The sequence below is a fragment of the Mobula hypostoma genome, chromosome 20 (genome assembly GCF_963921235.1).
Source record: "Mobula hypostoma chromosome 20, sMobHyp1.1, whole genome shotgun sequence".
NCBI lineage: Eukaryota > Metazoa > Chordata > Chondrichthyes > Myliobatiformes > Myliobatidae > Mobula > Mobula hypostoma.
In genome coordinates, this window is record NC_086116.1 from 52,141,916 (window position 1) to 52,153,896 (window position 11,981).

At 42.1% G+C, this 11,981-nt stretch overlaps 1 protein-coding gene across 1 annotated transcript; it reads right to left on the reverse strand.

Moving 5' to 3' along the window:
- Nucleotides 1-2,600: 2,600 nt before the first annotated feature.
- LOC134359225 (C-type lectin lectoxin-Enh1-like) lies at nt 2,601-9,324 on the reverse strand. Its single transcript, XM_063072182.1, has 4 exons — nt 9,262-9,324; nt 8,068-8,216; nt 3,708-3,819; nt 2,601-2,761 (listed from the first exon to the last, which is right to left on the reverse strand). The coding sequence occupies exons 1-4, from the start codon at nt 9,311-9,313 to the stop codon at nt 2,691-2,693; spliced, it is 384 nt and encodes a 127-aa protein (XP_062928252.1). The 5' UTR covers nt 9,314-9,324; the 3' UTR covers nt 2,601-2,690.
- Nucleotides 9,325-11,981: the final 2,657 nt, after the last annotated feature.

Here is an 11,981-nt window from a genome sequence, read left to right on the forward strand (position 1 = left end):
GTAAGAACTTTGCTGATATTGCCCTCCCATTGACTAACATTCTGAAGAAGGGTGAAAAATTTGTTTGGACAGAGCCTTTCCAGGAGGCATTTGTTAAATTGAAGGCCATGTTATGTTACCAACCTGTGTTCAGGTCACCTGACTTTGCAAAGCCATTTTGCACAGCAGTGGATGCCATAATGAAGCTGCAGGAACAGTGTTACTACAAAGCGTTGATTATGATGATATTGATCATCCTGTGGCGTACTTCTCAAAGAAATTCAATGAGCATCAAATAAATTAATCCACCATAGAGAAGGAATTATTGTCACTTATTTTGGCTTTGCAGTATTTTGATGTTTATGTTTGCACAGCTCAGAAACCACTTGTTGTTTATACAGATCATAATCCATTGGTGTTTTTGAGTAAGCTGAAAAAAAATAGAAGGTTGTTGAATTGGAGTTTGATTTTGCAGGAGTATGATCTCATGAAAATTCACATTAAAGACAGAGATATTATAATTGCCAACTGTCTTTCTAGGTGTTAAGCTTGAAATGTACTTTTAATTGTGGCATGGAATTTACTATTTGCATACGCTCCTGCAATGTGTTATATTATTCTGTAGCGTGCTAGATGGTAACTGTATATATATTGTTTACTATATTGTAGTTTGTAGTTAAAATTTTACTCTTGCAGATCAAAATTTTTCTTTCTTGGGAGGAGGTGCTACGTGACCACGGGTTTTGTTTACTATGGGTGTCACTTTAAGCGCCTGGATGAGGTGGGAGAATGACGTCAGAGTAACAAAATATGGACAGACTGCTGGGGTTGGGAGGGAGAGAGGGAGGGGGAGAGGGAGAGGGAGAAGACTAGCTACAGTAATGGGTGAAGAAGTTAGGTACTTTCCCATGCTCAAAGGATTAGGTGAATGAGTGGCACACAGTGCGTATTGGATATGTGACTGTCATTTCTGATGATCCGTACGTGGATTTTTGGAGTATTCTGTGTTAACCACTTTCGTTAACCCTTACATGGATTTGGCTGTTATGTGCTAAGGAATATTCCGTAATTGTCACCTTGTACTAGCTCTACGTGGATTTTGGAATACAACTCGATGACTGGGATCTTCTGTGACTGTTACTTTGTTTTTCCAGCATGGAACCTGTGGAATTCTTCTTGATCACCTCCTCTCTACATTTTAACGTGGATTTACCAGTCCTTCCCTTCACTTATTCTGTAGATTACTGGACCTTTGTAGTTTGACATCTTAATACTTTAAGAACTGTTCCTGAGCTTGATAGTTTGGGAGCCACACTCACACATAACACTGTTAACTTCTGTTTATTTCATTTAATTTTCTATATTTTTGAGTAGATACTAATAAATATAATGGTTTTAACATTAAAACCTGACTCAATTTGTGATCTATTGCTGCTGGTACGCAGCAGGTCGCATAACCAGGACCTATTCACCAGCTGCTCAAATGGTCATCCACGAAAGCTCCCTTGGCTTCACATGATCCTACTGGGAGAGCTGAGCAGATGCTACACCTTGCCCAAGGCTAGCAGAGGGGAAGATGCACGTTACACCTCATTTGGTAGAGACGTATCACCACCCTGCCACCGTAAATATTCCATTAGCCTTGCTGGAAATCTGAGCAGTAAAAAAATATACTGGAGGAACTCAGCAGACCAGGTAGCATCTATCGAAAAATGTACAGTTGACATTTTGGGCTGAATCCCTTCGGCAGGACTGGAGGAAAAATGCTGAGGAGTAGATTTAAAAGGTGGGGGAGGGTAAAGAGGAACACCAGGTGATAGGTGAAACTTGAAGGGGGAGGGATGAAGTAAAGAGCTGGGAAGTTGATTACTGAAAGAGAGAGATGACCCTGGAAGAAAGAGAAGGAAGGAGCACCAGAGGGAGGCAGGTAAGGAGATATGAGGTGAGAGAGGGAAAAGGGGATGGGAAATGACGAAGGGGGAAATGAGGGCATTACTGGAAGTTAGAGAATTCGATGTTCTTGCCGTCAGGTTGGCGGGTACCCAAAAAGAATATAAGCTGTTGTTCCTTCAACCTAGGTGTGGCGCTATCAGTGGAGGAGGCCATGGATGGACATATCGGAATGGGAATGGGAAGTGGAAATAAAATGGGTGGCCACTGGGAGATCCTGCTGTTGTTTAGTTCAGGGTTACGATCTTCAGTGAGGGATGTTCTGTTGATAGCTCTGCCGATGCTTCCCCCCATCACAATGAGACTGGGGGGGGGGGGTGGTTTGATGTAACTTTGAGTTTTGATGCAACAGCAACCCCCAGACTAGAGCAAGAGGCATCAGTCAGGGTTATTGCTCTTGAAGTACATGGGCGAACAATCAAAGAAGCAGCCCATTCTCAGTCCTGTAAAACCTGTAACTATTCCAGTGAATTCCCCTCACCAGCCTGTATTTCACTTCCATGTGCAGGACCAGGACCTGACATACCATATGTGGCCAAAGAGAAAATGTTGAGTTTGCAAAGTCTGTGCTGCCTTCTCCTCAGTTCAGTGGGACAGGAAAGCTGCTGGAAACTCGACTCACACAACAACAAACACACAGCTCAGGATGCAATTCTCTTTATTATTGGCTGAGAAACTAAGTGAGTACAGTCACCGCAGACAGTGAGAGCGGCTACAAAGAAATCAAGGCACTGAATGGCTGGATCAGGAGTCTTCTAAATTCAGTGAAGTTTGTAGGCACAAACATAGTTATAAGCTCTGTTGCAATACATATCAAGCCAAACACCAGGACCTAGAAACAGAGAAATGAATCCAATGTTTACCTGCTTGTAGATTAGCAAAATATTGTAAATTTTGGGAATCTGAAGGAAATGTTGGAAATACTCAGTAGGTTGGTCAGTGGGTGTGAAGAGAGAAATAGGAAGGTCAATAATGGAAACATTATCTCTATTTCTCTCTCCGGACAGATGCTGCCTCACCTGCTGAGTGCTTCCAGCATTTTCTGTTTCCTCTTTAGCCTAAATGATTCATCCTTTTGAGTCAGTGTCTGTGATCTCTAATCTTGATCCATAAATTTGCCTTTTAAGTAAAGGGAATCACTTCATGTTGTGGTCCATGTGCAGTCAGAGTACCAGTTGCCGAAACCTGACACCTCACAATATTCACTGAAGTGGCTGTGCTGGATCTCCCTGCGTGGGCTAGACAACATGCTTGTCACATCAGAAATAAACTGAACCCTCACTGTTTCATGGACTTCACCCTCTAGGAGGTTATATTAAGTCTGCAGTGGACTGGATGGTTCCAGTCAGTCAGAATTTTTGTTTCACTTCTATGAGTTCATTTAACTGCAGTTAACTGTGACAACCTGATGTTACTACCCTTGTGTGATTCTCCATCTGCACAATTACTCTCAGCTGATCCTGACTAAGGGTTTTCAATGTGAAATATTAATTCTGCTGCTCTTTCCATAGATGCTACCTGACCCACTGAGTATTTGTGAAATTGCTGGTTTTATTACAGATTTCCAGCATTGTTTTTTTTTCACTTTCATGCACTGTCTGTTCCCCTGACCCCTGCATTACATCCCATTTATCCTCCCCTAACAGTTCTGTCGAGCACTGGACTCATGGGGTTTGTTCAGTCCCTCTTTGTAAAGACCAGTACATTTTGACAATGTCCTGTTGAATGCCATGTCTAAAATCAAAGAGAATAAAATATGTAATAGTGTTACCACTTACTCCCATAATTAGTGACCACACACTGTTGTCTGTATTTAGGATCCAGAGGCCTTCCATTAGCCCAGTTCAGGTATCTGATTGAAGATTCATCATTCCATATGAAATTCTTGTCCTGTGGAGTATAAGTCAGTTATTATTTCTGTGGAAATGCTCAATAACCTCCCACTTAATGGTACAGGGAGGAGCTGTACTTAAGTAAGATTGAGATCAGAATATGCGCAGACAAGATAAACAGGGCAGTGAATGAGATTTTAACTGACAGACTGTCAGGGTGGGGGAAATCTCACGGAAGTAACAGAATCCTTGGAACAAAAGAAACCGGATCTAAGAGTGAAGGTCAAGGAAGAGGAATAAAGACAACTTGGATAATGAGGGAAGAGATAGTCACAGAACATAAACACAAATTCTGATCTCTCAAAGAAAGATGATGAAGCAATTGAGAAAGGACTCAGTGACACTGGCCAGAGGAGCATTTATTGTCCTTCTCTAATCACCCTCAGGGCTGTGTACTCCTTTACTCCCCGTACACACATAACTGTGTCGCCACCCACAGCTCCAATTTGCTAATTAAATTTGCCAACGACACTACATTGATTGCCCTTATCTTGAACAATAACGAGGTGGCCTGTAGGGAAGAAGTCATCTCACTGACACAGTGGTGTCAAGAAAATAACCTCTCCCTCAATGTCACAAAAACAAAGGAGCTGGTTGCGGATTACAGGAGGAATGGAGATGGGCTAATACCTATTGATATCAATGGATCTGAGGTTGAGAGGGTAAGCAGCTTTAAGTTCCTTGGCATCCACATTACTGAGGACCTCACGTGGTCTGTATACACCACTGTGTGGTGAAAAAGGCACAACAGCGCTTCTTTCACTTCAGACGGTTGAGGAAGTTTGGTATGGGCCCCCAAATCTTAAGAACTTTCTGCAGGGGCAAAATTGAGAGCATCCTGACTGGCTGCATCACTGCCTGGTATGGGAACTGTACTTCCCTCAATCGCAGGACTCTGCAGAGAGTAGTGCGGACAAGCCCTGCACATCTAAAGTTGTGAACTTCCCATGATTCAGGACATTTATAAAGGCAGGTGTGAGCTCAAAGGATCATTGGGGACCCGAGTCACCCGAACCACAATCTATTCCAGCTATACCATCCGGGAAACAGTACTGCAGCATAAAAGCCAGGACATACAGGCTCTGAGACAGCTTCTTCCACTAGGCCATCAGACTGATTACATCACACTGATTTGAGTGTATTCCTATGTTGCATTGACTGTTCTATTTATTATAAATTATTATAAATTGCTGTGTTTACACTTTAGACATTTAGATGGAGACGTGACATAAAGATTTTTATTCCTCATGTATGTGAAGGATGTACGAAATAGTCAATTCAATTCAATCCAGTTCAGTTCAATCCTCTGACCATTTCAGAGGGCTGGTGAGAGTCACACATCGATGGATCTCTGGAGTCACAGTGAGGCCAGACTGGGGAAGGATGGCAGATTCCTCACCCTGAAGAACAACAGTGAGCTGGAGGAGTTTTTACAACAATCTGGTGGTTCCATTGTCACCATTTCTGATAGTAATATTTGATTCCAGATTTATTGGGTTTTATTGACTTGGATCCAATTTCCCGGGTTGCTAGCTGGGATCAAAGTCATGTCTCTGGGTCATTAGGATACACCCAGTAACTGAACCCCCACACTGCCACACGCCTGCTACTCTGCAGGATGTCATATAAAATTCTAACTGTGATGGCAATGTAATGTCATAGTTAACTTACCTTGCATACATCCTACAGGCCAATCTAAACTAGTCGTCTAGTATTGGTCGCCTTACGCACCACCTTGGAAATGAACTCGTTGTGCTCACATGAGGTCACAGAAGCCAGCTGTCCATAATGTTTCTCTCTGTTGCAGGAAATCTTTAAATAAAATATGTAAATTTTGGGTTCATGAGAATCAGCATTTTTCATCTTTCCACAGGGCCCTCAGTAAATCGTTTGACCTGATGTTGGAAATTCTGCAACTTTGTTTATAAGACACAGAGTTCGTCTTCTTCAGACACTTTGGTGTCAAAACCAGCTCTGTGTTAACTCTGGAATGTGGAGTTTCCCCTTTGTGTCTTTCTATTTTATATAAATGATGTTGATGTGACCGTACAAGGGATGATTAGTTAGTTTGCAGGTGATACTAAAATAGGAGATGTTGCAGACAGTGGAGAAGATTTGGAAAAATCAGCTTTGTCTCTGGACTGAGCATTTGCAATTGGCTGTCTAATCAGGCATTGCATCTGTTGGAGATCAACATGGAGAATATTTGGCCCTAGGGTGCTATGGACAGAGTGCCAGTGCAGAGTTTGCTAAAAGCAGCATCTGAGCCAGATAGGATGGTGAAAAATGTGCTTGGTGCAGTGGCCTTAATCACACAAGGCATTAAGATAACACACACAAAATACTGGAGAAAGTCAGCAGGCCAGGCTACTTTTATGGAAAAGAGTACAGTCGATATTTCGGGCCGAGGAATTACGACGGTATTTTGAGTTAAATAAAGGGATACATGTGGAATATCGTGTACAGTTTTGGTTGTGCTGTTACAGGAAAGAAGTTACTAAACTGATAAGAGTACAAAAAAAGATCTGCTGAGATGTTGCCTGGACATGAGTGTCTGAGTTTCAAGTAGAGATTGTGTAGACAAAGATATTATTCCCTGAAATTTAGGAGCGTGAGGGGTGAATTGATTGGTGCAAGATCATGGGGAGGCATAGATAAAGTGAACACACATGAAATTTCTCTAGGGGAACGTCCTAAAAATAATCGGGTTCAGTTTAAAGATCGGAGGGAAGGGATTTCAAGGAGTATCAGGGGCAGCTTCTTCACACAAAACGTCCAATCATAAATGAGAACATCTGCAGATACTCGAAATCTAAGCAAAACACACAAAATGCAGGAGGAACTCATCAGTCCAGGCAGCATCAATGGAAAAGACTACAGTCCTGAAGAAAGGGCCTCTGCCTGAAATGTCAACTGTACTCTTTTCCATAGATGCTGCCTGGCCTGCTGAGTTCCTCCAGCATTTTGTGTGTGCTGCTCACACAAAGGGTGCTGTGAGCTTGGAATGGAATGAGCTCCAGAAATAGTAGTTGAGGCAGGGGGAGATACTAACAACATTCAGAAGCCATCGAGTTAAGTACATGTACAGAAGAGGCTTAGAGGGCTGTGGGTCAAATGTGTGGACGGAACTAGCACATTGGGCAGTAAAGTTAGAATGTACAAGATGGGCTGAAGGGTCGTTTTTGTGCTAGATGACCTCTGACACTAAAATCTTCAATACTTCACCCATTGATCTAGGTAATAGAAATCAGAACCCAAGACTGCAGGGAAGTGCATCCGGGAACATAAGGACTCATCGCATCGTATGTTGGGAGATCAAAATTGAGGAGGACTAATATGATAGATGTTTGTTCCCTGGAGAGTGTCATGGAACTGAGGGATACAAGGCACAATTTGCTGTAAGTTGCATTACAAGTAGAAGGGGTGGTGAAGGGGTGGTGAAGAAAGTGTTTGGCACAGCAGACTTCATCACAGAAGCCATTGAGTACAGGCATTGGGAAGTTATGCTGCAGTTAAACAAGACATTGCTGAGTCTGCTCTTGAAGTATTGTATACAGTTTTGGTTGCTGTGTTATAGGAAAGAAGTTATTAAACTAGAAAGAGTGTAGAAAAGATTGAGAGTCTGAGTTAGAAGGAGAGGTTGTGTAGAATAGAACTTCATTCCCTGAAATTTTAGGACATTGAGGGATGAACTGGTAGATATATGTAAGATTGTGGAGACCTAGAGAAGGTGAAAGCACAGGTCTTTCTCTCAGGGAGGAGGTGCTAATAACCAGAGAGCCGAATATTATGATCAGACAGACCCGGGAACATCAGGAGCACTTTCTTCACACAAAGAATGGTGTGTATTTGGATTGGAATGACCTCCAGACATAATGATTTGGTGGGGGGGGGGCACATTAGTAGCATTCAAAAACCATCTAGATAAGTACATGGCTTAGAGGGCTGTTGGTCAAAGGTGAACAGATGGAACAAGCTCATTGGGCAGTAATGTCAGTGTAGATAAGTTGGGGTGAAGTGTCCATTTCCATGTGATATGACCTATGAGTCTAAAATCTACAGTATTTCACCCATTGATCTGACTGATAGAAACTGGAGCCTACAGGTTCAGTGAAACACACCCTGGAACACAGGGACTCACCATAGACACTTCATCTAGAGGTTGTGCTCTGAGTTTATGGAAATGAACCAGCTGAGACCAACAGTCACAGATCTTCAAGATCAGTCTCTGGTTTCTAGGACTTACCTCAGTGTTTTTCCATGTTTTTGAGGTTGTGAAACAGTGGTAACAGGATCTTGTAGGCGAATATTCATACCAGCCATTCTCACAACGTCCTCTGGTTATTTCTCCAATGGCCCGCAGTGTCTCCTTCACTTCCGAGGAATTGCCCATCCCTTTCATTTAAAATGGAATTAGGAGTTAAGCCAAGTGAAATAATTGATGCACCAGATAGACATAACACGAAAAACTCCTACTCTTCTACTCTGTCTCCCTCTACTCCTTTGCCCACTTCTCTGACATTCACTATATAAAGCTGTCTCTTTAAAACTCTTCTCGCTGTTCTACCCGGCTGACGTCCACGTGCTTGTGCAGTTGTGCCCTGATCAAACTGCTGGAGAAAAAACCGTCTCCTTTTAAACTCTTCTCTTTGTTCTAACTGGCTGACGTCCGCCCGCTTGCGCAGTTGTGTCCTGATCAAACCACTGAAGAAATAACTGCTGAAGAAATCAGTTATATTAAATGATACAGCATAGAATAGGCCCTTCTGGCCCTTCGACCTGTACTGCTTAGCAACACTCAATAGTCCCCAGCATAACACTAACCTAATTACGAGATAATTTGCACTGACCTATTAACCTAATAATCTTTGGACTATGGGAGGAAACCAGAGCACTCGAAGAAAACCCGCACATTCGGTGAGGAGGATGTACAAAGTCCTCACGGAGGACAGGAGGATTGAACTCAGATCTCTGATGCCTCAAGTTGTAATACTGTCATACTAACTGCTATGCTACCTTTATCGAATAAATAAACACTTTGAGAGCAACTCTTAAAAATAAAACTTGTTTAATCAAAGATGACCCAAGGAAACCAAAATTTTGAGATGAATCATGTGGGCAGACAAAATATTTTGTTATTCCTCACCCCCATGGGTATCAAATACACAATATTCAGTGCATTAGACCTGTGCCTGAAAAACCCTCTACTCACATCTCCTGGATTCCTGACATATAGTCACAGCCCTATATTTCCTGTCCCTGACTCATCTTCCATCTCACTGGCTCAGAGATAAGTATAAAAGGACAAGAGACAATTCCGACCACATCCTGAAAAGTCCCAATGCCCACAAATTCCCATATCCCACAGTCCCAACACAGTACCTTTATTCATTACTGACAGCAATAGATTTATAAAACTACTGGTATGAATGGACTTTACCTGCCACATCACTGACAAACAGTGTGGTCACCACCAAAACCCACAGCATCATGTTTCTTCCCTCAACCTGAAACGCACAAAATATCATTATTAGTTTCAAGTTTCCCAGTGAAGGTGGGGATATCCTGCTGCCATTCCCACCTTTCTCTCTCTCTCTCTCTCCCAGATGTCTGTGAGAATTAGATTTCCAATCCTGATGCACCTCTATATATGTGTAGATCTTAGATCTAGGCGGCTTCAAGAACCATTGAAATCAAACCCTATTGGCTGGACCCACGTACATAAACATTTCTGCCAACCAATCACTGATAGATAAATTTGAATGACATGAATGGGAAACCACAGGAATGTCTTGTGAGCTCCAAGTATGACTGTGGATTGTTGTTCTGTAACTGAACACTGAGAAATAGAAGCTGCAGAAAGCATTTATCATCCTATAATGTTTTTATATCAGATTTCAATAAATATTATTAATGAGAACAATTAATATATAATTTTCAGGTGAAACTTCAAAAGCCACAGATTATGTGCACAGACCACCTCACTCATTCATATTCTTGATCTGTTCAGTTTCCCCTCCATTGCCCATTGTGGGAAAATCTTTCTCCATCACTGACTCTGGAAAGTTTGCAATCCATTTGTAAGGATCAGCTTCAATTTAGAGTCATGGTCTCTGTCTAATAAGGAGCTGGAATGAAGTCTGCTCAGAAGGAGCAGGAAAGGATGTGGAGATAGTGGACTATCTGATACTTGACACTTTTCTAGAGACAGTTCATGGAGATCCCAGAACTAACATCTTGTGGAAAGGAATCCATGGATCTCCAGTGGAGTGGGACTGATGGGCCAAATGGATCTTTCTTTCCGTGATTTCCTCTTCTTTCCCAATCACTTGCTATCAGTGGATTTCAGATCACGGCAACTTCCTGATCGAAACACATTCCTCCTCTTACCTCTGATCCACTTGTCAATTATCTAGCATTTCTACCCTCTAATTACTGCTCCTGTTGCCTGGCAGAGAGCTGTTGGAAGTTGTTGATAAACTAGCTGATGATAGTTGTGTCTGGGACACTGGCCTAAGCAACTCCTGCAGAGATGTCCTGGGACGGGACACTCTACCACAGCCACCTGACTTTGAGTGAAATATTCATCCATCTATTGAACCCCTTGGCGACTCTTGTCTCAGAATCACAAGGTCTCCTCGATGCTGCACTATCAAATGCTGCCTTGTTTTGAAGGAGTGTCACTGCGACTCACTTCTGGAGTCCAGCTGTTTGATCTGCGTTTGGACCAAGGCTGTGGTATGGTTGAGCTGAGTGATCCTCATAAAACTGACACTAAGTGTGAGTGTGTATGTAGATTATAGGAAGGGGATGGACACTAGACTGCTCTGTAGCAGCTCCTTCTATCAATTTACTGACGGTTGAGAGGGATAGTCTGGTATTCAGCTGGACTGGACATGTCCTGCTTCATTGGGAATCTGATTTATTGGCCAATCCATGTTGCGGACTTTGGAGAGCAAGGGAAAATTTGAAATGGGTGCACCATAGGATCTTGGTTCGAAGAAGGACAGAAACTGTCCCATATTTGTCCTGTGAGCATCAGCACCAAAGGCAGATGCATTCATCATGTGAATAAAAATGAATTTAGCAATTTCCTGGAGTGTTTGTTCAAGTGTGGTTTTGTTAGTTTTTAAGCCGGTTTGTCATGTGTTTTTCGTGATATCATTCCGGAAAAACATTTTATCATTTCTTAATGCATGCATTACTAAATAACAGTAAAAGGGGGCTGTGTGTCCTCATAATCATAATCATAATATATGCTACAAACACAGTGAAATAATTTATGAGGGTGACATTAATTATTCAACTTGCTGTTTCCTTTTCAAGCAGACTTTTCAGCCTCTGAAAAGCTTATGTTTTCCAAAACCCTCCTGCTCATTTCCTACCTTGTCACAAGACCCAGTTTCCTATTGTCATTCTCTTCTTTGGATTTCATTTATTTCTCTGGCTCCAAAGCCACAAATTTAAGGTTCCCTTGCTTTCTTTTTTCATCAGAATCTCTTTGACTAATGCCCTGGTCACCTCTGCCATTCCCTTTGATCCTGTGATCCTCTGAAATTTCTATAATTATCCCATGTTGCTTTCTTGTTACTCCTTGATTTCTTTAGTTCTGTCATGGGCAGCAGTATCTTCATATCTTTGAGTTCTCCCTACATTTCTCTCAGTTTAAGATAGCCCTAATAATGATCTTGTCTTTGCCTAAGACTATGGCTAGCTATTCAGGCCACAATATTTGAGTCTAAGGCATGCCTTCTTTGGATTCCAGAGATGCTGTTTTGATTAGAGTAGACAGTGTGAGTTGTGCTGGATGTCAAGTTGATGAGGGATTGGTGAGGATGAAAAAAGCTAATACTAAGCAGAACAGAGATCTGCCAGAAGGTAAGAATGAAACCTGATGTATCTGTAGTTCACTGTACTTATGCACATGACAATAAACTTGACCTGGAGTAAGTATATAGAACACAGTGCCATGTAGTTTACTGACTGACTTTAAAGGGCAGAATGTCAGTTCAGTAACTAAATAGGAAATATGTGGTTTAGAGAGGTTTAATGTTGAGTTATTCAAATCGTCTCTCACACTCTCATTGTCAGTTCAGTCAATTCCTCACCTCTCTGATGCCATCCCTCATTAGATTGACGAGACACTTGGACAAGGCTTGT